General features: G+C 48.2%; 1 protein-coding gene across 1 annotated transcript in view; it reads right to left on the reverse strand.

The window, feature by feature from the left end:
- Positions 1-9,338: 9,338 nt before the first annotated feature.
- Positions 9,339-25,859, reverse strand: part of LOC119819883 — a 28,151-nt gene continuing 11,630 nt past the window's right edge. The window contains exons 5-6 of the mRNA XM_042055401.1: positions 23,007-23,090; positions 9,339-9,673 (exon numbers count right to left, since the gene is read on the reverse strand). Coding sequence (XP_041911335.1) covers positions 9,555-9,673; positions 23,007-23,090 — 203 coding nt within the window. The 3' untranslated portion in view covers positions 9,339-9,554. The remainder of the gene's footprint in view (positions 9,674-23,006; positions 23,091-25,859) is intronic.

Genomic DNA, 25,859 nt, shown 5'->3' on the forward strand with positions numbered 1-25,859 from the left:
AAGGAGAGGTGGGGCTCACAGTGGCATACACTGGTGGGGTTCAGTATGGCTTTTGAGCTAAAGAGTAGGTCCCCTTTCATGAGCATGTAGATATTGCCCTCCCAGATGAACTGTAGTGTCCTGGGTTGAAGAGATGCCTGGAAGCCACCTCAGCCCCCTAGGCCCCAAGGTGTCAACACATCCAACCCAGTCCCAGTTCTGAATCTAAGAAAACAGTCAAGGAAATAGCCTACAAAGTAAATACAAGTTAACCCCCAACAGAACATTCCTGAGGAATCTGGAACAGGCCCTGAAGGCCACCATGGTCCCCCAGTGTTAAACACATGCCAAACCATAAGGGAACTTTTAAGACACATAAGCCCACCCTCTTAAGAAAATTGACAGGTTTCTCAGACCCAGGAACATCCATAATAGATGTTTAACAACACATGACCATGTTTAAAAAAAAACAACACATTAATAGCCACAGAGCAATTCCTATCCCCCCAATCATTGTTTTTGGAGCCCCAAAATGTATAGAGACCAACCCCCAACCAAGCAGACACCCAGGGGTGCTGACCCAGAGACCAGAGTTCAGAGGATAAGGAAACAAGGCTGCTAGGGGACAGGACCCTGGCAGTGAGCCATCAGGGAAGGGTCTCAGCTCTAATGGCCTGAGCACCGGGTACTACTTCTGGGACAGGCCACCCATGGTAAACTAAAAAGGGACATATGGCCTCTCCTTGCAGATTCTTTTGGCAATCCCTGGGTAGAACCTGCACCCACCAACCCCTCTACATCCACGTCCCCAAGCAGCCTTGACATGGGCTCTCTTGCCATCCAGCGGCTCGCATGTGTCTCCCCGAGGTGTGGACTCTCAAGGGCAACGTCCATCTACACGATGCCTGGCACAGGGCCTGGCACACAGTAGACCTTCACCGAATGTGCAAACGAATGAATGAAAGCCTACCATGTACAAGGCCCTGGCGGCCAGAATGAGCCCAGAAGCGAGGATGATGGAGGTGAGGTAGATGATGAAGGCCGGGCTGGCCAGAGATGAGATGCTGCACCCAGGATGATGACAGAGGCCAGGCAGAGGTGATGGAAGTCATGATGGTGAAGTCCATGGTGACAGACATGCATGAGATGGACCCCCTCCCCCCCAAGACGAAACAAGCAGAAGGAAAAAGCCAGGACCCAAGGCTGAGCCTGGAAACCCCTCTCTGAAGGTCAGTGTGGCCACCTGTTCAGATCAACCCCCCACAGTGCCCATTCAAAATGGCAAATCATTAACCCTGCATGACGCTTAGAGAATTTCTGAGCCTGGGAGTCATACCAGGTAGGAACAGCAGATGCCCTGATCAGGGCCTGGTGAACAGATTCTGTTACAAGATCTCCATATGGAATTCTAGAGAGCCACATCTCTCCTCCTCCCCGGGTCCATTTTAAAAATTATTATTGTATATGGAGTGGGTATACAGTGTGGAGGTCAGAGGACAACCTTCTTAAGAGTCTCGTTCCTTCTACAGTGGGTTCTAGGGATTGAACTCGGGTCATTGGATTTGTACAGCAAGTCCTTTTTACTTGCTGAGCCTTCCCATTAATCTAATCAATCTTATTTAATTTTCTTTTAAATTTTCCAACTTTTAAATTGGCCACCATGTTTTCATGACAAGTTGAAAAGTTAGCAAAAATGTGGCCTCCAGCATATTGTCCAATGGATTTCTGACTGGTTTGTCAGAACTTTCCAGCTACATCTGAGTTTGTTTGCCCATGCCAAACCTTACTGGTATATCACCCAACAAAGTGCTTTCTCAGAAAAACTCTGATGTCATCAGTGACCATCAGTTCAAATTATTGTGTTCATAGTCATCAGGAAAACAAGTATGTTGCCCTGTGGTTTCTGAATCTCATTGCCTGCACCATGGAGAGTGCAGGGAACTTACCTGAGGCCCAGTGGATGATGTCACATCTTGGTGGACCTTCGTTCGGGGTCAGGCTGCAGGTGTCTGAGACTCTGTTGAAGATGTGATGCAGCAGTCCAATCAGGATACATCATCTGGTCCTGAGGTTCCCAGGCCAGCACCACAGGGTGGTGGATACCCTGGGAAGTGGCTGGGGAAGTTGGTATAAGGAGGTGGGTCCATTCTTGTCCACCCAACTAATCCAAAAACTGGAAAGTGGTGGTCAGGGGTTGGGGAGCTTATTAGAGCCCCGAGCAAGGGGGCAGAAGCTGGAGGGTGGACAAGTTGGCCCACTCCCCATAGAGAAGAGAAGCCAATGGAAGGAATGTGCTGTTGGCAGTTCAAGGGAGAAGTACCCCATTTATGCATGCAGTAAGGGGCTGTCTCAGCCATTCGGCCAGGAAGAATGGGGAGTGGGAACAGGGAGGTGGTAGAGACTAGCCACCACTCTTGACCCTGTAGTGGCACTAGCCACACAGATTGGCTGCTGGGCAAAACTAGGAAATGGGGTGGGGTACTAGGGCAAAGGGGGAGACATGGAGTCTACACCTAGGGCATCTGGAGTTTGGGAGAGATCCACTCGGTCTCCTCTCACTTCAGCCACCCACCGCCATCTTCTGGACTCACATACACAGGCACACACCCGGGCAGACGCATAAGCTAACATGCACACACACATACGTACACCCCTTCACAACCCACACAGACTAGGGCCCTACGTGCTAAGGTCCCTGATGGCAGTCCACTGCTCACCCTAACCTAACACAAAGATCAGTCAGTGGGAATAGGAGCTTATTCATGCCTTGCCAGTCAGGCACTATGCATTGTGACTGTCCAAGAACTGAATAAAGGGGTGGTGGACACAGCCCCCAGCCAAGGCTCCTAAGTAGCAAAACCCTCGAGAAGAGTCACTTTCGTAGGCTGCATGGGCACAGGGCTATGTGAGCATAAGGACCAGCCTTTCAGAGGGATCACACTGAATTGTAAGTAGGAGACCCCTTAGAGGCATTATTCTGAAGTCTCCCATCAGCAGGAAGTTTGTCCCTATTCTTGGGGAAAGAATCCTGCCTCAGCTAGAGTCATCTGGAAATGTATGGTTTGTCCCTGACACCGTCTCAGAGCCTTGGGTCTCTGTCTATGACACACACACACACACACACACACACACACACACCTCCACTCACAGTTTCTACCATCAGCCAATAACAGGCAAACAATAAAGTGCTTTGTAAAGTGCAGGTATATAGACAGTGATCTGCGATACCATCAACTCCCTCCCCTTCCCACCCATGTCCCCTCCATGCCCAGGCCCCTGACCAAGCTTGCTAACTGCTTTCCTAACCAGTGGACCCCCATTACTACCAAGCCATCCACCAGAATGTCACCTGTGCATAGACTGTACACAGTAGGCGTTAATAATACCTGCGAGGTTGAACTAAGCTGCCATCAAATTCCTACCCCCTTGCCCAGGAAGATCATGGTCTGAGGGGATCTGGGTGGTGAAAGAATCAGATGTGAGACCTCGGGGTAGATAGGACACTACCACCAGCACACAAGCCTACGCAGTGTCTCCATAGGGAAGTCAAGGGCCTTCCTCCTTTGTTGAATCCAGCCTGCTTTTCACTGACAGGCCTCCCCATCTACCTGGCCAACCTCTGTAAAGGGCTTTCTAGAAATCTACATCGGACTTTGACATGACCAAAGAGGACACTGTGTGGGAAAGGTGGATGTGGAATCTGGGGCGGGTCCAGAGTACCTTGCAAGAATGGGAGGAGGGACAATTAGAAGCATCTACCATGAAAGCAGGCCTGGGAAAACTTCAGAGTACCGGGGAAAGCTCCTCACTGCCTGCCTTCCCTGATGCACTCCAGTGCAGCCTCTGTAATGGCAGCTACCAGTGAGGACAAGAGGAAAATTATAGTAATCTAGAGAAAATTGTGACCCGAGCATCTCCGAACCAAAAGCCCTCCACGGCTGAGCTGGGAATATCAGAGAAGTTGGGACCCAGCTCAGCTCCTCCTAAGAAGGACGCTGACTATGATTTTCTTCTCCTTCAGTCATCAGCCACTTCCCTGCCTCTGTCTCTTTGGTCCAGTGGCTACCATCACGAAGTTCACCATCCCTTGGGGTTAGTCATCTGGACCACACCACCTGACTCAGAGCACTGTGGGTTACAGAGTCAGGTGGATGGAGAAGACACAGACAGGTAACTCTTCTGCAGCCTGGAAAAAATTGAGTAATGGGTAAATTGAGGCTAGAGAGAGTCAAAATTGAACTGGCCCTCAGCAAATAGCCAATAGGACCTAGACAGGGAGAAAGGGCACTACTCTCTGAGAGTTGTTCTCTCTCTCTCTCTCTCTCTCTCTCTCTCTCTCTCTCTCTCTTTCTCAACCTCTCTCTCTTGCTCTCATTTTGGGGATCAGAGTGAGTGGTAGGACCCAGAACCTCAGCCATGCTAGGCAAATCCCCACCACTGAAGCTATACCCCAGCCCTGACTTCTACCTCAGGTCAGAAGCTGTGCCTGATGATCTTGAAGTCCATGATGTTCTAGGCACCACCACAGTTTCCCCTGGGTCTTGCGGGCGCAGCTGAGGAGTTGGCGTCTCTGCAGATGCACACACGCTCTTCATCCCACGAGTCAGCATCACCCGTCTTTCGTTTGGTCTTAAAGTCTGTTGTAGAGACATCTAGGAACTCGGAAGCAATTCTGAAAATCGCCGGCTCTTGGAAATCTTCAGAAATAACTTGGTCAGATGAGAGCAGGGATGTGACAAGACAGTCAGTCCTCTACGATGGCAGTGCTTTTTCATTCTACCCTGCTCTAGACTTCAGTCACTCAAAGAAGTTCTTTTGTGCATAGTCCAAATTTAACTGAATGTCCAGGAAAAGGGTGATTCGCAGGAGTTCTTGCTAGCCACCTTCTCTCCTCCACATTCCAGCTGAGTAAAGTGTCATGGTTGGGGATGCACTGATGGAACCATGCGCCCTCAGAAGCCTCCAGTGTATAGGCTGTACAGTTGGCCTATCCAGAATGACATTCAAAGCCCGCAGGTGGCTATATACTTCCTCGCAGGCTGGAGCCCTCCATGATGCTCTTGCATTTTCTGAATGTCACTATTTTGTCTTGTCTTCTCTCCAGCTCAGTGGACAGTATGAGGTCAAGAGGACAAGAGATGCTAGCTACCAAGAAGCACAAAGCAAGGCTTCAGCTTCAAACACAGCCTCATCTGGAAGTCAGTGTCCATGCCTCCAAGTATTTGTGGGCCTCCTTTGTAGATAGTACAGTCTTTAGAGTCATCACAGTGATGTCAGCCTGCCCCCAGCCTCAAACTCAGTGAACTTCCTTTGTTGGAAGGAGTCATCCTTTTTTAACCAGCCCCGAGGTCACAGTTTGACACCAGGCTGGTGAGTGGGTGGTTAGCACCTTACACTGGGAAAGGAGTTAAGCCGCAGAAACTAGCTTGGGTTACATTTCAGGGTTCAGCCAACTTGGCATTGCTGTGGAGTCAAGACTGGTGTATGACTAGCCATGAGTCTAGCACAACTAAAAGGCATAGAGTGGTGCTTTGCTGTTGCATTACTGTTGAGTAGGCAGCATTGAAAGTTCCTTATGACATCCAACTGTCATGTTCTTAAGACACTTGGATCTGCCTGCTACTAGGAGTCTCTTTTCCATGTCTTTTCTTCTGCAAGTTGAAAATATCTTTGATGCTAGTGTCACTGACCATGAATCTTGCAGACCACAAGGAAAGCACTATTATCTGCCCTCTCCAGTGTCAAGTCAAACTTTGGACACACTCAGCCCTGTCCCAGAAAAGCCCAAGGTCTTCACGTTTTCTCTCCAATTCTGGATATCTGGGTTTTTCACCAAAAGTGGAGCCTGATTTTCAGCTCTAGAACATCAAAACAGTCCCTCCTTATGGACATCTAAATTTTACTGGAGATTGAAGATAGATCATCCACTCTAGAACATCACAAAGGTCTCTCTTTCTGGGCATTTGAACTTCACGGAGGCTAAAGATGGAATCTACTCTCTAGAAGAACATCAAAGAGGTCTCTTGCTGGACATATCTGAGCTTCATCAGAGTTCTCTTTAGAACAATAAGGAGGTTTCTCTTTCTAGACACCTGAGCTCCATTAGATGTTGAAAATAAAACCTAGATCTAGAAAATCAAGCATCTAGTTCTGGACATCTGAGCTTCATTGAAAATGGGCTGGATTCTTGGCTTTATAACATGAAAAAGATCCATAATTCTGGAGCTCAAACATTAGAGTTGAGAAATGTAGACCTTATTGTAGAACACCAAAGAAGTCTCTTCTGGGTGTCCAAGTTTTAGGATTCTAGCCCTAGAATGTTAAGGAGGACCCTCTTTCTGGACTTCTGTGCTTCAAAGAATGAAAGTACAGTCTTTGTTCTAGAACATCATGAAGGCATCTCTTTCTGGATATTTGGACATCTTCAAAGACTGGTGGAAGAGCCAGGATTCTGGAACATCATGGAATTCTCTTTTCTGGATTTCCAGACATCAAATACTAAAGGTGAAGTACTGGTTCTAGGGACATCATGGAGGTCCCTCTTTCTGGACATCTGGACATCAAAGGCTGAAAATAGAGTCCTTGTTTTATAAAAATCATGGGGGTCCCTCTTTCTGGACATCTATACTTCATCAAAGGCTAGAGGTAGAGTCCTGGTTCTAGAACATCAAGGAAGACTCTCTCTGGACATCAAAGCTTCACTGGAGACTGGAGGTGAACTCTTGGCTCTAGAACATCATAGAAGATTCTCTTTATGAATATCTAGACAACAGCAAAGGATGGGGGTGCAGAGCTGGTTCTAGAACATCATGGAAGTTCCCCCTTTCTGGACATCTGAGCTTCATCAAAGGGCAAAGATGGAGCCCTGTTTCTAGAACATCAGAGAGGTCCCTCTTTCTGGATACCAAAGTTTCATCAAAGACTAAAGGTACAGTTCTTCCTCTAGAAAATTAAGAGCATCCATCTTTCCAGACATCACTCAAGACTGGAGGCAGAGTTGAGCTCTAGAGTGTCAAGAGAGTCAGCCTTTCTGGGCATCTGTATTTCATTGGAGGAGAGAGATGAAGTCTTGATTCATTAAAATCAAAGAGGTACCTCTTTCTTCACATATCAGCTTCACTGGAGACTAGAGTCAGAGTTCTAGGTCTATAGTATAAATATTTGAGCTTCTTCAAAACATATGCATTGAGTTCTGGCTCCATATTGTCAAATATGTTTGTTTCTCTGGGACATTTGGGCTTTATGAGAAACTGGAGATAGATTCACAGCTCTAGAACATCAATTCAGTCCCACTTTCCAGATGTCTGGGTTCCATCTGGAGCTAGCGTAGGGCTTCAGCTCTAGAATATGAAGGAGGTTCTCTAGACATCTGTGTTGCATTCTAGGGTACAGCTGGAGCCAGGCACTAGAATGTCAAGGAAGTCACTCTTTCTAACTTCTCAGCTCTGCTGTCCACAAGAACTAGAGTTAGAGTCCCATCTCTAGAACATCAAGTCCATCCTTCTTGGTCCCTGAGGTCCATCAGATGCTAAAACTTGACTCTGATCTCATTCTGGATGCCCAAAACTTTGCCAGAGACTGGAGTTGGGGTCCTGGGCTAGGGACATCAGTAGACTCCTTATTCTGAGTGTCTAAACTTCATCAGAGGCTAGAGATTGAGACCTGGGGCTGGACTATCAACATGGGCCACCACTTGGAGACTCTGAAAAACTTGACGTTTGTCAAAAGCTGGAGTTGAGGATTTTTCTCTGGAATATCAATGAAGTCTTTTTTCTTGGAGGCATTTGGACTCCATCAGAGACTGAAGTAGAGGTCTGTTCTATGGAGCATCATTGGGGCACTCACTCTGGAAACCTCAGCTTCAAAGAAAAGCTCTGAAAACCATTGAAAGGGCTTTTCTGGACTCTTGGACTCTCTTGGCTGGGCACAACTTCTGGAGGCATGTCTTCTCACTGCACATCCAGACATCATAAAAGGATGGAGGTGGAGTCCTGCTTCTAGAACATCATGGAAGACTCTTTATGGACATCAAAGCTTTACTGGAGACTGAAGTCATAAAAGGCTAGAGGGGAAGTTTTGGTTCTAAAACATCATGGAAGACCCTTTTCTGGACATCTGGACATCATCAAAGCATGGAGGTGGAGTCCAGGATTCATCAACTGTCCATGCCATAGTCTCTACCCATGGCAAGTATTGACTCTTCTAGGCTGGGCCATGTCCAGTTCTTCAAGCCTATGCTTTCAGTGGAGGGGCCTGGCTCAGTCCTGTGTATTGCAACTGCATTTGTCTGAAGAGCCCTCAATGCGCTTCTCTGCGAGAATGAGGAAGTGGAGAAAGGAGGGAAGACAAAAAAGGGGAAGAAGAGAAGAGGAGATGGAAGAGAAGAAGGAGGAGGAGGAGGAAGAAGAGGAGGAGGAGGAGGAAGAAGAGGAGGAAATGTATAGGGAAGAGCCAGAGCAAGAAAAGAAGAGATAAGACTGGGAAGGGTAGGAAGAGAAAGGATTAAAAGAGGGAAGAGGAGGGACGGGAGGGAACAGTGGCAGTAGCAATGGCAGCAGTGATCATAGTAGATGCTGGCTCTGTAGCAACTGTAGGGGTGGTGGCCTCGGTGGCAACTCCGGTGGTGGTAGTCACGTGGCAGCTGTGGTGGTAATGGTCATCTTCTTCCTCTTAGTTGGGATGATATTCATGTCATCTGCTCTAGAAGAGCTAGGATCTACCAGCATTCAGCTCCATTCCCCCTCCTCCTGGCTCCCAACTCCCTCCTCTCTGTCCCAGACTGCTCAGGCAGACTGACTTCCCCACCCCCACCACACCCAAAAGTCAAAAGGGTAGGGCTCACCTCCCCAAGCTCAACCAGCATACCTGACACCAGGCAGGGAAATGTCTGGGCACACAGACCCACTCAGGAAACAGTTTGTAGAAGTCGCGTTGGGCCAAGTCCCAGTTGGACCAACCCATCTGGTTCGTGATGACTCCTCAGCTAGGGCCCTGGCATGGCCCCGGGGAATGTGGAGGGCAAGGGGGTGCACAGAACTCAGCCCCGGAGCAGCATTCTCTCTGGAGCTCCAAGGACCGGAGCTGTGAGCCCCTCAGGCTCCAAAGCCAGACCTCCCACACCTCCTGCTTGGCTTCCTTTCCAGAAGGAAATTGACATCGTGGGCGCGTGAGGAGTTCTTCTAAACCCACAAGCACAGGCCCTTCACCAAACCCCAGTGCATCCACTTTTTGAGTACATGCTGGTAGGACAAAGGTGACTTTATGGGATCTGAGGCAGGTCCTCTGCCCCATTACACTGCAAAAGGAAGCCCCAGCAAGGCACCCACCCTTCTTTGTATTAGTAGCACATCCATCACTGCTTTAGTTAAAACAAGAGACATTTATTGAAAGTGCCATGAGCCACCAGGCCCCATGCTTCTAAGCACATTGCAGCTGCCTCACAACAGCCCTGTGAGGTAGGAATCTGAGTCCGTCTCATAGATGTGGACTCAACAGTAAAGGCTCAACAGTTCAACCCCCACCCCCGAGTCTCAGGGTCCATGGACAGGGATCAAGGCCACATGCCTGACCCCAGGTCAGCGCAGTTCATCAGTCAGTAGGTGGGTCTCTCTACTCAAAGGGAGGCCTGGGTCCAGAGTCTTGGCTCCAGCATGTCCCACAGGAAATGTGCAAGGCGTCCCCGTGGCTGTGGAGGCTGAGAGAGACACAGCTGCAGATGAAGACCATCTGCCACCCATCCCCGTGGCTGACAAGAGTTCTCATGCACCAGGCAGGCAAGGGACTGGAGGGGACAAGGCAGTTCTGTGCTCAGAAAGCCTGAGCTATGTAGAAGGTCTGACTTCTGGGCAGCCATGGGGGCGGGGCAACACCTAGCCACCAGCTCCTGCCCTCACTAACCCATTCTAGAATTTTTCATCTTTCTCTCCCCACCCCAAGTCGTCTAACCAGCTGACCAACTACTAAACTTCAGCGGTCTTCCAAGGACTCCAGCCTTGCCCTCTGGGAGGGTCTTCTAAATATTTCTCCTGAGGTCTCCCACTTATACCTCAATGTCCCCTCAAAAAAACTACTGAACCTTAAAATTCTAAAAGTTACTCTTTCCCTCCATCTACGACTTTCCAGAGCTTGGTAGATGCTACCCTCCAGCCCTCCACTCTAGTTTTCCATGGACCCTAAGTTTCAGAAACCAGGGTACATCTATACCCAATGTTCACAGCCACCTTCACACCAGCCAATGTGGGGTCGCAGACATGCACACCTCCCCTGCATACCAAGCAACAAAACACTCATCACATAAAGAATCACACTGAATCCCCCAGTGTGATATCCACACCGGGTTATTTCTAGGCTTCAGCAAACAGCCAAGGCCACATGGTCAGCAAGGGGCTAGGGTAGACTGAAGCCCTGACCTTGATTCTCATGAGCCAACATAGGATGGGGCTCCTGGCCATTCCCTAAGTAATCACCAAAGACTCCCTTTGTGCAGGTGGGGAAACTGAGGCTTGGAAAAGTTTGGGTAACCTGTTCAAGGTTCTGCCAGTAAAAAGAACCCTAGGTCCAAAGCCCAAATGGGCCGGACCCTTGGACCCCTACCCCTACCTCTGTACCCTGGAATATATTCTGCCGAAAATAAGAAACCAGGGCCTGGGGTCTAATCTCCTCTACACCCAATCTGCCAGGTGCTCAAAGCTGGCCCCCAAACTTCACAAACAACTTTCTAGTCAATGCTGATTGTCACCAATGCTGGGGGCAAAGGCTTTAGGGATGAAATAGCCTCCTTTCATCCAAAGAGAGGGACCTTTAAGAAGACATGGGCACAACTAAGTCATCTCTAGAATCTGGGAATTGCCAGACTCATCCTTTTGTGAATCACCGAGGTCAAAACATCAACTAGGACATTTTAGCCCACAAAAAGTTTTAGTCTGGAAATAAACATCTCCTAAGCTGTGTTTCCACCAGGAGGGACCCTCCTGTGGCTGATTAGACAAGGAGCATCTTCAGGGCTTCTGTAGATTTCATGAAGGAGACCTCCTTACATCTGCCCATTCACTTCCACTTAAGCCTTCCCTACTTCATCATGAAGCAAGTATCAGGCAGCCACTAGTGCAAGAGGCAGAGTGACATTGAGTTGGAACATACTCAGAGTTTGGAATTCAAGTACAGCTTAGACAAAATTTAAATGGTCCCTGTTTGACAGGTCTCTGATTTCCCCTTTGTTACCTTCAAAGGACACGAGCTACCTAATAGGGTCACCTATAAGCCTATTCTGCAAGGGAGCTCAAGGCCCATTTGAGACCAGGCACCTAGACACAGACTCAAAATTACCTGAGCAAAGGGCCCTACCTACCTATCCCTACTATGGGATCCAAGAACACAGACACAAGATGGACAGCAAAGGCCACATCGCAGGTCCCTGAACACAGCCTGAGGCAGACAGAATCAGGATCTTGGCAGAGCATATGATGGGGCAAAGGCATGGAGGACAGAGGGAACAATGAAAATGTGGGGTCCTGCACCCAGAGGACACAGTGGCAACACCAAGGGCATACTGGCAGCCAGGGCTGAGATACCAGGGCTCTGAAAGCCAGAAGCAAAGAGAAACTCAGAGAGGATAAGGCCTCTGTGGAGTGGGATGAAGAGCGAAGGAGAGAAGAGAATACTGCTCCCCCAGACTCCCAAAATGAGGATTGGGAATGGAATTCAGTGGTGTGCAAAGGCCTTGGTGGGAAGTGAACCAAAATCCCAGCCTGATGCTGATCAGGCCATCATGGAACTGGGAGACCCAAGGGTGGGGGGCGGTGCCTCCTCCTCAGTCCTCCCTTCATGCCTCACCCTGCCAGGAAACTCCTGGGTGGAACACAGGATACAGGATGGCCATGGTGAGTGTGTGTCAGGATTAGGAAGGGGCAAGCCTGAGAAACTAGGTGAGGCTTTGCTTGGTGGTGTGGAAACGGTTATTCACACCTGTGTGAATATGGGCCCTGACTCTCAGTCTGCCTATCTACAGAATAGGACCAGTCTGGGGCCAGCAGTGAGGTGTGTAAGAAACCTGAGCCAGGCCAAAAGCAGGGATGGATATGGGGAAAACTAATTTCTTCATCTCCTGGCAAAGAAAAGGCCTAACAGCAAAAATGAAGGAAGGCATGAAAAAAGAAAGACACCATTATTTGGAAGCCCCTGTGTTGGCTTTTGGTTCTTGCCACTGGCCCAGGGTATATACGCACACAGAAGCACAAGCCTACAAAAGCATCTCCCAGCAGATACCACCCCTCACAGCACCCCAAAGCACAGTGGCCCAGCCAGCTTTGGCCTGCACATAACCAGCAACAGCAGCCACTATGATGGAAAGGGAGGGGCGGGTACCACAGAGGAATGTAGAAGCCAACGTGCACTAACCACACAAGCATTTGGCCTGGACCACACAGCCAGCCACTCGCAGCCCACTACACACTGGATCAACTGTTGGAAATACAACCTCAGCTTCAGGTCCACACTGCCTCTTTATTCAGGGACTACTAAGCAAGTAATAGGTTGTGATTTTGAGCCAACCCCATCAGGCCACCATTCCTGGTGACAGCCAACATGTACAGCACACTGTTCTGGTGGCTCAGCCCTGGACCCTCACAACAACCCTGTGAGGTAGGCTTTCCAGTAACACACACCTGAGAGAAGAGAAGACTACGGGTCGGAGTGGCAGGGAACCTCATACAGTGCAAGGCACCTGGGGTGAATCTAAAAGAAACAGACTCTTGCCAGAAAGCTGACATTCCTTTACTTAGCAAGGGCACTGTGCAAAAGCATACTATAATACAACAGGGTTTAGTTAACAGGTTGAGAAGAGAGCAGTACAAAGAGCAGTACATTATCCATTCACCACAAACCTCTCTATGTGACCATAAACATCTGCACTGGGTTGGGTTACAGTTGTGTTAACTGCCTATCTATCTACAAAGACAAAACAGAAGAAGGTCGGTGAGCCCCTACCCCTGGCCAGGCACTGTGGTAGGCACCAGGTCTCAGGCAGTTTGGCCTGCTGCTGTTGGTAGGAGAGGACACATTGGGAAGGGAACAATGGTCTACCAGACCATGGTGAATACTCTCCCAGTAACAGACTTTTGGACAGACTTTGGAAAGGGATGAAGTTAGGTGCCATATACAGGCCTGACTCAGAGGCATGGTCCTCAGTCAGCGAACTACAAGGCATCCTCAACCATTCAAAGAGGTGTGGATGTGTCCGAGGGGGGAGCAAGAGCAGAGGTACTACCTAAAGACTCCCCTAACCCATGCTGTGAAACTTCCTAGTTTATATGAAAATAGCACATAAATCTATCAGCTATCCCTTGATCAAAAAACAAAAACAAAAACAAAAAAAAACTACTTCCCACGATACCAGTGCAAGGCCACTCCCACCCCCGAGGGGCTAGGGTTCCCAGTGTTCTGTCACACCCCCAGAGACACATACACTGCCTTCTAGAGGCACAGTCAAAAGTCCAGTTACACCAATCCTCACAACATCCCTGAGAGGTAGGTGCCACAGTCCCCACCACAGAAGGCACTCAAGTTCTCAGAGAAGAGCCACAGCACAATTTGTCCAGCTCCAGGTCCTGGCTTTGATGATCCCTACTCCTTCCATGTCAGAAGTCAGCCTGTGCCTCTTCCCCCTCCCCTACAGAAAGCTGGAGAAAGTTTCCCCCTAGCCTGGGACCCACTCAAATGCACAGAGCTGAGACCAGGGCCTGCAAAGGGCCATGTGCCTTGCCCACCTGGGTCTGCGAATGGATTGCTCAGAAAGAGCCCCTGCCTAGGGCACAATCCTTGTTACCTGTTCAAGCAATCACCTCCTGCAATTTGTTCTAAAAAGAGCCGAGCATTAGATGAGCTCCAAAGTGGCTGGAACGACTCTCAGATCATCCCTGCAGAAGATCAGGGTGTCTCACCGTCTTGAAAGCCTGCTCACAGTCAGGACCAACTGCTTAGTGCAAATGTCCACTCCCCATTGAGCCTCTTAAGGATATGGGCTATGATTTCTGAGCACCCAGGGAATACAGTTTGCTGATTACTAATCAACCTAGTTTTGTAAGGAACAAAGCTGAAGGAAGCAATCAAGCTTGCAACAGAACTCAGACCTAAAGTTTGAGATGCAATCAAGGAGCTCGCTTTATTGTACACACAAACATGGTTTCCTTACAAATGCCCCCATCTTTTTTTTTTCTTCCAAAGGGAAGTAGTGGAGGAAGTGCTTGTGAGCCAGCTCTAGTATAGCACTAGCTAATTTTTTAAGATGCTTGCTGACTATAAGAGAATGAATGAAGGAGTGAAGGAATGTGCACATGAGTTACAACCAGTGCCACCTGGTGGAAGAAGCTGCAAGACTGAAGGCAAAGCTCATGACAGGGACCATGCACCAGGCAGGGTGAAGCCTGGGGAGGCAGCTCTGCTTATGGTGGGAACCTGACCCTCCGAGATCAAAGGAGAGATATGTGATGTGTGAGAAGCATCATGGAGAAAAAGCTGTGGTGATGGAATCCAGCTGGGATGTGCTCAGAGCAGTGACCTAGGAGTTGGAGGCTATGACAGGGGGGTTGCTTCATGACTACAGCCCATGGTGCCACACAGCTTGCCTGGGATAAGAGGGTTGCTTTTAGGAGAGGGAGGGGCCCAAAGCACCAAGTCAAGAGATGGAGGCCCAATGCATAGATGAATGGATGCTAGATGGATGGATACATGGATAGATACAGGAATGGATGCTAGATGGATGGATACATGGATGGATGGATGCATGAATGGATGTTAGATGGATGACTAGATGGATGGATACATGGATGGATGGATGGATGGATGGATGGATGGATGGATGGATGGATATGGTGGATAGATGACAAGATGAATGTGTGGATGGATTGAAATCATGTTGAAAATCACCACTGGCTTCCCAAGCTTTATGTTGAGGTAAGCATGGGGTGAGAGGGTTGAACACAGGCAGACATGCTAAGTGCTATAGTAGAGGGGTACCCGGGTGTTCTGGAAGGCAGGGATGAGCTCTCTTTGAGTACACTCTCTAACCGAATGGCAGTAACTACCCTGTGAGGAGGTCAGGAGAAGAGCAGAGACCACAGGATGGCCTTGCTCCCAGGACTAAACTTGAGGTGGTTCACACCAGTCCTGAACTGAATTTCCCAATCATTCCTGAAAGTCCACAAATGCCATTGAGGCACAAGTGCAGGCCAGAGCTAAGGGATGTGTGCAGACACAGCACAGAACACTAAGAACCCAATTCCTGTAAGAACTGGTTTCAGAGTCTGCACTCCTAGAAGAATAGCAGGATAGGCAGGAAGGCAGTCCATCACTCAGTGGGACAAGATATAGGACTGCTAAGCCACAAGAGGTACATAGGACAGATGAGAGTCCTAAGCTCTAAAGCCATGGTACACCCAGATACAAGCCTAAACATGTCCCCTCCCTGCCACTGAAAGATATAACTGTCCCCTTTCCCCAGGGTAAGCAACTTCTAAAATCAAACTGACCTGGACCTCCTCACACCACACTATAGATGACTATGAAAGTTCCTTCCCAAGAGGATTACCTCCAGAGAGAGATGCCCTCACCTAACATAAGGATACCCCTGATGGATCTCCTTAAGAAGCCATGACCCACTGGACTTGGACAAACAGTGCACAGAAGATTAAGATACAATATGTCAACAAACATGGGTGAAAATGTTCAGCCTTCATTAGTAATTAGAACAAGCTTTAAAACACATGAAAGCATTAACAAAGAAAAAGCTAACAGATATCTTAAACACTAATACACCACCTTACATACTAATACATCATTGGGCATGATAAAATACTATAGACCTTCTGAAACCAATCAACAGCCATACAAACACCCCTAACCTTTCATCCAGGAAGCTCAGCCACAGAGAATCCATTCATTCACCCACTCACTCACTCATTCATTCACTAATTCACTCATCCATCCTCTCATCTGCCTGCCAATCACTCAATCACTCTGTCACTCATACCTATCTGCCCTTACACACACACACACACACACACACACACAGAGAGAGAGAGAGAGAGAGAGAGAGAGAGAGAGAGAGAGAGAGCAAACATTCATATACATCCTACAAGAGATACAGAGGTCAGCCCCTGAAGATCCTTGCCCTGAGCGGGCTCACAGTCTAACAGAAAGAAGAGGGATGCAACATGAAAGATGGAAGCCATGACAAGAACTAGATGTAGGGAAGTAGCTGAAAAGGCTGGAAAAGCTGGTCATGCAAAGCCATTAGTTGTGATGTCATTTGTGACATAAACAAAGAGATGACCGTGCACCAGCAATGGTCAGATGGATGGACCATGATGTCATAGCCATTCAGTGGACCCCCAAGCAGGGAGGTGAGAGAGACTATGGAGCAAAGAAAATGTGGACAACAAGATGTTCATTGTCACAGATGGGAAACAACAAAAAAGTGAAAAATGCCGATGAGAGTTTTTTAAAAATGGATGTTCATTAAAAAGAAAAAAGTGTTCCTAAGAGAAGAATGTGGAAAGCAGAAAGATGAAGCACATGAAGAGAGGAGTGAGGGGGTGCTTCCCCCTGCTCTGAGTCACACAGCTTTACATTGACACCTTCAACTTAGAAAACACCAGGGGCTTTGGCCCACCTGCCCCAAGGATGGGCTGGAGGTCATAGGGGAGCCTAGGAGAGCTGTGGGTCCCCATATCATCAGGGGAAGAACTTTGTGCAGTGCGCATGAGTATCAGTCAGAAGACAAAATTTGCCTTGTTTTATCATGCTGGAAGAAAGAAATATCTAAGCTAGCCCTGAACAGGGAGAGGTGCTGGAATCACAACTTGGGAGCATATGCAGACCATCCTCCCTGTGCCCATGTACTGTGTCCTGGGGAGCTCTACTTTGACAACCGGAACCCTAGAACTAGAGACCTTTGCAATTAAGAGTCAAAGACTCCAAAACAGCTGAATTTCCATTTCATTAGTCCCAAGGTGACACAGCAAAGTCACCTACCCAAGCCTTTATGCCCTCCAAGGCAACAGTGGGTCCCACTGACCCAAAGTAACCCAGGATGCCCCCTCCAAGCTCCTGCCATGTTGAAACAAAGCCCCCCTAGAGACCCAGCCATGCTGCCATGTCACTGCCTTCCCGCCTGTCACCTCTATGTGGCCTTGCCCTTCTCCTCACCCAACCCCCACGCCTGCCATCTTGCAGCCTTGCCCAACTCTCTAGCACCTGCATAGAAGTCACGCGCAAAGGCCCTCCCAGCCTCCTTTCTGAGCATCTCCACCCACCCCTCTCATCTCATAGGGTCACTTGGGCTTCTCTGGGCAATCTTCAGGAGCCAGGTCAGCAGGTGTTCCCAGGGATGATAAGTGCCGTGGCAGAGCCTGGAACCCCAGATTCTAAAAGAGCAGGCCAGCAGACCCCTGCGGCCCCAGCTCCACGTCAGGCCCACGTGACATTGCTCACGTGGCCCAGACACGTGGTGCTGGGGGCACAGAAGGTGGCTTCTGACATGTGTAGTCCCTGTCTTCCACAATCAGAGGCTGTTGCCATCTATCCAGGGCCTAAAAAGCTAGAAGCAGGGGAGCGCCCATCTTCCTTCTTCAGTTGGCTCCCTCCAGCACACACTGCCTGCAATCCAGAGACTCGAGGGGAACTCTTCATCCTGGGGACCCTCTTCCTTTTTGGCCTCTCTGACCTCCAACAGCTCGGGTGTAGCAGCAGCCCTGCCCACCCCACCTGCCATGCCCTCTTTCGGTTGGGCCTGCACATGGCTCTTACCAGATCCCACTTGCCATAGCCCATCTGTCTACCCTGTTCCCAGGTCTGCACATGCTCCCTGGATCCCGCCAAGCTATTCCTCTCCTGCCTGGGCACTTGGTAAGAATCATTTTTTTCATGTCCCCAGTAGGAATTAAGAAGCCAAATGGGGGTTATGATTCGTTTTAATTGAAAGACACAAGCACACAACACACAACTGTGCAAATCTGGTCAATAACAGAGAAAGAAAAATGAACAGAAGCCGAGAGTCCCAGGGGGACACCAGAAGAAACAACTCTCCAAGTCTCCCCTACGCAGCCCATGGGGGCAAGCGAGAAGAGTTTCAACACACAGTACAAGGAAGGCGCTCTTTGCTGGTTACAGAACATATCTTTCAACATCCTAGAAGACAGGCCTTGAAACGGGCTCCAGGGGTGGCATGTCTAGGAGATGGGACCCAAGATCATGTCTGAAAGCCCAGGATGAAGCACCCGCCAAGAACCCTGAGCTGAGATGGACTAGCGACCCCTGGGTACATCTCAGAGCACGCTAGTGCTTCTTGGAGTTCAGGCCTTCCAGGTAGGTCCCCCTCATTACTCTGCACCAGACCCTGGATGTGACTCACACGCAAGATGGTATGCAACAGGCAAGGCCTCCTGCCCCCTGCTCTCCTTCTGCCCCTCGGTTGGCAAAGCCCCCTCATAGAAGGCTCACAAGAAATCCTTGCCCAGGGAGGGGTCAAGATACCCACTGGGTTTCACATTCAACCATCTGCCGGGCGGGGCCTAAACCCTTCCCACCTATCTGTATCTACGGATAGGGCACTGTGCAACAATGTATCTTCAGGCTGAGGAGATGACAGACAATGAAATGGCCCACACAACCGGGAAATGGCAATGGCGGTCCAAGCCTTCCTCAGTGAGCTGCTCCCAGACAGTTAGGTTGTGTGGAAGTGGTGGGTGGTTGACCAATAGCTACCCATTACCAATCTCAATCAGTGCCCAGCATGCGCTACCTCCTCCTTCTCCTTGCCTTTCCCCTCTCCTTCTTTTCCTTCTATATTTTGTCTTCTTCTCCTCATTCACAAAAACCTTCGTTAAGATTTTATTCCTTTGGGGACACCCATGGCACAGCTTTAAATGAACCATAATCGTCAGCTCTCCGAAGTCCTCTCTTTGCAAATCCCTCTTCCTTTTTTTCCAAGTTGTTTTCATTCCTTTCCTATTCCCCCCCCCCCCCCCCCACCGCAGCTTTCTGCTCTCTTTTACTGTTCCTGATGGTCTCATTTTTATCAGCCCGGGTGTGCAGAATGGAACAAGGAATGCCCATCCCATCCTGAGTCTCTGCCCTGTCTCCCATGTCTCTCTTCCTGTCCTTGTCCTTCTTGTATCTTAGTTTGAGATTTTTTTCACCTATTAATTTCCTGTGAACATAATTGTATTATTCAAAATCCCATGTGCAGAACAAACATTGCCTCCCTCGTGTATCTGTGCTTGCAATCTTCTTCCCTGTGTCTGGCCACCTTTTACATTTAAGTATTTACTGTTATTTATGGCCCTCCACTGCATGTATTTTATTACAATGGAAGGTGCTTCCTTGTTTGGGGGCCATAGTGGTCTTCGATTTTTCACATGTCCTTTGAAAGGTGTAATGTATTTATCTGTTTAAGGACTATGCATGGGAACTCATTACTGTTTCTGTTCCGACAGCCTCTCTTAATTACCCATTTATCATGTTGCTTGTTTTATTATCTTTCTCTCCTTTTTGCGTCTTTTTAAAAAATTCTCTCCATTCTCTCTCCCCGTAAGAACCTGGGACTGGATTACCTCATCGATCTTTAGGATTAATGAGACCCTCACCACTAATCCTCACGGATCTTTCTCTTATGAGGCACCCCATATTGCTTCCTCTCTTACTCGTTTCTCATTTCCTCCTCTTTCATTTTCTCTCATTGCCCCTTTTCCCTTCTCCCCTTCTCCTTTGCATCTTTTTACTAAGGGACCTCAGGTGCCCAGAATAAGATGAGCAAAACTCCCATGGGCAGCTCCTTCCTGGCTGCTCTAGCCATTTCCATTTCTAATTCAGTCATTCGTGCACCCATTCATTCTTTCTGTCACTCTTTTATTTCAATATTTATTCTTTTATTTATGGACCTCAGGTGCACAGATTTAGATTAAGCGTGATCTGAGGGTCCCAAGCCTTCTCCACATGGGTCTGCCTGCAGCTCTTTTGTTCTTTAATTCCTTGTGCTGACGCTTTGGTTCGGGGGACATTTAGTTATCTCGAGAGCCCAGTTTTGAATTAATCATAATTCTTGCTGCCTCTCTCTCCCTCTCAACCCTGTATGGCCCTCTCAGGCACATGTCTCCATGTATATTCATTTATGCCCTCAACCTTTTCATTGTGTCTGTCTGTCCTGTCTCTTTTCTATATTCCTTTGCACAGTCTTAGCTATTACACAGTTTGAGTGCAGCATCATTTCTCGCTCGGTTTTTTCACGGTCACTCCTCAACTTGTTTCTTTTCAATATTTGTTTTTTTTTAATGGGTAAGTCTCCACTCCTATTATTTAACACACTCAACAGATAGTATGTATTCATTGTATTTGTATTTAGATACTTAGCTAACAACTGCTTTTTCTCCTATGTGTTCGTCCACCTAAATTTTTTTCGACATCTTTATCCACCTCTTTGTTCCCCTCCATCATCATTGTCACCATCACTGTCATCATTTACAGCATTGGGGCCATAATTTTGTTCTTTGTGTTTGTTTTTCCCGGCTGAGATGGAACCCAGAGCTTGGCACATGCTAGGCAACAGCTCCATCCCTGAGCCTGCACCCCGGCCCAGGGCCTCAATTTTGAATTAATATGGATGACTTGTGTTAAACAAGCCCTCTCTCCTAGACATAATTGTCCCACTTATTATCTTCTGCGCGTCTTTTCATTTCTCCCCATCTTATTGTTACTTTCTCCACTCGTTCGCCCTTTTATCCTCCGGGAGATCAGATGACCCTTGGGCTCTGCAGCACCCTCCCCCTTAGAGTGAATGCCAATCTTTTTTCTCATTCATTCATTCGTGCACTCAGCCATCCATTTGGTCTTTCTTTCTATTTCAATACTGGTTTCTACACTTCCAGAGGGCAGGTGCGCCTAATTGGATACATCATAATCTGCTATTAATGGGCCTCCCCTCCACAGCCCCATTGAAGCCCTCCCTGACATATTGTTGCCTGAAAGGTCTCCTGGCTGGGTGGGTCATTGTCCATTGCAGAAACACAGATGGGAATTAACCAGTCTGCTGGCCCAGCCTTTCATCCCATCCCGAGCAAGGCTCTGTCTTCTATCTGTATTCATCTACCTATCTGGGGGCACATTGTTACCTTTTTTTCTTGAGATAGAATTTACATTTCTTTCTTTGCCTTGCTCTGCATTGTCTTTCCCAGCTACATAAGCTGCTGGACAAGAGCCACCTAAAAAACGTCCTTCTGTGACCCGCACAGCTTCCCGCCTCCTTCCTTCGTTCATGCATTCACATCTACCACCCTACCTCCCTGCTTTCTTTCCTTTTAGTATTTAAGTCTCTGCTAGTAAAATTAAGTGTTTAGAATTTGAATCCTAGCTTAACTCTTTCATAAAGCTACTCATCTATCTGCCTAATGGATTGTTTCTTTTTTTTTCTTTTTCTTTCTATACTACCCCTCTGTCTTGTTACCATTTTCTATGTGTCCTGGCTTCCTCCCTTGCTGTTCCTTATCCCCGTGGGGTCAGGGTGCCTGGATGAGATTAACTAAGCAGCACCCTAATACTAACCCAGCTGGGTTCTCCATGCACAGTCCCACATCCCCTGGCTTTGTTGTTGTTGTTTATCCTTTTCTGTTTGTTTTCTTTCTTTCCTGCCTCTTTCTCTCTTGGATCCCATCATCATCTAACTGTTCATATTAAGGGGCCTTGGAACCTCAGTGTAGGTTTAGACAGTTCCATATCTCCTTCCTTCTTTTATTTAAGATTCCTTCTTTAATTAAAAATGTCTTAGGTCCATACTGATCCAATACCCGCTTGTATGGGGTCCTATATACATATCGGCTTGGCATTTTATTAGTTCATATATTGATTGCTTAGGACCAAAGAGACTGAACAACGGCTGTGTGCGCCCATCCTGACTTGCTTATTTCATTTCTATGCCTATTTGTTTCTCTATTCTTTCATGCTTGATTCTCCACCCGTCTAAATGTGTGTTATGTGATGTAGCACGCACCAGGGAGACAGCCTCCAGACACGACACCCAGAGCATTCACACCCTCTTGGCCCTTCCTACTTCCTCTTACCAAGTTAACCACCAGAGTATGCAAACCCGTAGCCCAGAAACAAACACAAATGGCAGATGTGGAGCAAACACAGCATATGTTCTTTTAGCACCAGATTCTCCCAGGGCTTACCCCTAGACATACAAGCAGCAGATTCGAGACTAGGGCCCCCCTTTCCCAAACCCTCTTGGCAGGGTAGACACTTCCCCTTCACCCCTCTGGGCCCCAGTGAATGACCATCCCCATGAGAAACCTGTTTCAAGACCCCAGAATACATAAGAGACACAAACACGGTACAGTCTTCCCGGTGGGAAACGACAGAACAGAGTTCATTTGTAAATAGGTGGTTTTGTCTACAGCAATATAAAAATATTTTGGCCTTTCAAGACGGATACAAAAGAAAGTCCCCATTACCATCCCCAAGTGTCTCAGTCCCAAACAATAAAGAACTTGAAGAGGTTTAGGTGGAAACTTTGAAGGCAGAAAACCTGCCCATTATGTTTTCCAGACATTTCCAGGGGGTGAGCTCAGGTCATGGAGGCTTGAAGCCTATTTGAGAAGCTGGTCCCTCGGTCTGCATTTTCTCCTCAGCCCTTTGAAGGCCCCAGCTCACAAGGGCGCTTCCATCCTAGTCAGTACAAGAGCCAGAGGGAGATGCCACAGTGAAAGGCCCATTCATTTGGAAGAGTAAAAAAGAAGAAATTCTTTTGGGGTCCCACACTCGAAGCTGCCTATAGAATTCTTTTGAGACAGACAGAACACAAGGCGGATGGAGGCTCCCATCTTACAACACAAGCACCAGGTCAGCCCTCCACTTGGCTCACTGAGCAACCCCCTCCCCCACCTCCATCTGCACAGGCTGCAGCTTGCCTGACAGGGTACTTTGGGCAGAACCCCCACCCCAACAGCCCCAAGTATGCTCGCTCTAATCTAGCAACTTACGATTTACAGCCGGAGGGTCCTGGGGGCATGTATCCGTGTCCGTGTGTCCAGGGTCCCACGCAGAATTCTGGGTGATGACTTTGGCTAGAATCAGAAAGCTTGCAGTCATGGGATAGAACCTCACCCAGGTCAGGAAGTACGAGAAAGAGGGTGGCAGAGGGTGACACCTATGCTGGACGCAAGGATAGCTTAAGGCAGGGACTCTCTCGGCTTCTACAAATTTGAAGTCCAAGGAAGCAAGCATCTCTGTACAACCCACTCACTCCATGCTTATTCTCTTACCAATTGCCCAACCACAGATGGGGGACAAGCCCTGGTACTAGACTGCTTGGTGGGCTCTGGGCTGCTATTTGGAAAGCAAAGCTTTATGGCCACTGTATCTAAGAGACGCAAACTGATACCTAAGTGCAGTAGCCCAGTCCTCCCCAGCAGGGAGAACACTGAAAACACCCTAAAGGTAGGGCACAGGTTGTGCCCTGGGACAAGTCAGCGGGCCAGCAAGACTCAGTATGGGCCAAGCTGAATAGAGGACCCTGGTGACCTCTATGGTAACTGGGCAGCCAACCTCCACACTAACCATGCCATAGGAATGCAGCAAACCCTGTGGAACACCAGCGTGCCATGTCTTTACAAGGCCAGGATCAGACTCAAGATAAAAGTGCGAGATACACAGAGACAACTAACAAAGCCCATAGGAAGTACGCCGTAAGACAGCCTCAGGACGGGGACTTTGTCTACTACTCGTGTGTCAGTACTACCACGAAGCGGGTAACAAATGTGCAGCGTGAACACAAGAAGTTAACGAAACGGGGATGAAGACTGTGCATATTTTTCCTCTGTATTTTTAATTTTAATTTTATTTTTAAGATAGTCTCTCGCATAGCCCAGTCCAATCTCAAATTTGCTATTAAAAAAAATGACCTTGGGTTTCTGACCCTCCTGCCTCTACCTTCTAAGTGCTGAGATTACAGACATGTGCCATCATACATGACTCTATGCTGTGCTGGGGACTGAACCCTAGAGCTTCTTAAATGCTGGAGCTACATCCCACCCTCCATAATCAGGGCCTTGATTGTCTACAAACTCAAAACCGTTTAAAGGGAAAAAAAATAATTTGTTAAATAAAATATGTTTTAAATGAGTTAATTTTTAAAATGTGTTACTAGATTCTGGTAAAGGTAAGATAGACAAAAGGGGGCCTGTGTGGCTAAAGTGGGGTTCAGGAAGCTGAAGTGGGGGGTCAGGATGGGAGCAGGAGGGCAAACGACTCTTCCAAGCCCCTTTGGGGACACATGGAAGGAAGCAAGTGCCACAGAGGATGAGTGGGTGAGGCTGGAGGCTCCTGGGAGTTAAAATGACCATGAGGTGACTGAGCATGGCAGAAGCTCTGGGATGTCACAGGCCACAGGACCTGGGAAACAGCTAGTGCAGGCTGCCAGGTACCTGCCCTGCTAGTCCTCCAAGAGATTTAGAAAGGAGGAAGCCCTGTCTCTCCCTACCCTATCCTTACTTCAGCCTTCATAGACAGGCTCCCCTACTCTTACCCTCCATTCCCAAACAAACAGGGCTGAAGCACCCCAAACCCTGTGTGCAGGGACACACCTTGTATCTCAAAGCCTCCTGCAAACCGGTTGCTTCTCTGACTTGTGCTTCCCAAACATAACCTCCCCATAACTGCTTGATTCTGTGACTTAAAAAGAAGAATTCACAAGGCAGACAGAAGATCTGGGTGACCTTGGGATTATCTGTCCATCCAACCACTGAATACCCCTCTTCCCATGAGCCCTGCACGGCTGGGGTGGTCACTCATACCCATGGTCCCTAGGTGACAATGAGACTCCAGACCAAGAACACACAGCAAGACCAAAGATGCTGCTGCTATTTCCTTGCAGGAACATGAACTGGGGCCTTTGCCCTGCTACCTCTGTTTCAGCCTGTTTTGTCTTTAATGGCAGTGGAGTAATCAGAAGCAGCCCAGGGCATCTGGGTTTTTTCTTGCCTCTCCTCCAGGCCCCTGTGGACCCTCGGCGCGCCTGACTGTCCTTAATGAACTCAGCATGCAGACCCCAGGCTGCTATGCTAGCACGTAATCCTGGCAAAGTCGTGCCTTGGTTTAAAAGCTGCGTGTACCAGCTCCAGGTCCGCCGTGATGTATTAATAACGTAGTGCGGGGCTGGAATCTTAACAAATGTCAGAAAAGCTGCAGAGATGAGTCACTGTCTGGAGCCAAAGGGAAAAATAAGAGCTAACAGAGTCCGCAGGAGCTATTGTCTCACGTATTTGATGGAAAACGTCTTAAGCGCAAGCGCTGAGCTCATGACACACGTAGAAAGTGGTGGTGGGCACACTAAGTGTAGCCCCCACAGCTTAACAGGATTAGAACATGCTAGTTCTGCATCTTGAGGTTTTTCCTTTTTTTTTTTTTTCTGAAAAGTTTCTTTCTTCCAGAGGCACACAGGACCTAATTGATCTAGCTTGCCTTTGGTACAAATATCTTACTGATGTTTCAAACAGAGAAAAACGTCAAAGGACTATTTTTACTAAAATATTGACTTCAAGAAATAGAGTCTGCAGTTACACAAATGATCGGCCTTCCCTGCTCCCTACCTGTTGGAAAAATACTACCCTCTTACAAGTCCCCCTGACAAATGTAAGCTCTTTGCGGAGCTCATTTCCTGTACCTTTGTTGAGACCCAGGCCCTGGACATTACGGGCCCATTTATGAAAATGGGAGAGGTAATTGGGACATCTTTTGAAACCATGTCCCCTTCACTGCACCGGGCCCTCATCAGCCCTCTAATTTTCTTTGGTCGGGTTACAGAGGATGTTTATATATGCCTCTTCCTGGAATTT

Source organism: Arvicola amphibius, chromosome 7, assembly GCF_903992535.2.
Source record: "Arvicola amphibius chromosome 7, mArvAmp1.2, whole genome shotgun sequence".
Taxonomy (NCBI): domain Eukaryota; kingdom Metazoa; phylum Chordata; class Mammalia; order Rodentia; family Cricetidae; genus Arvicola; species Arvicola amphibius.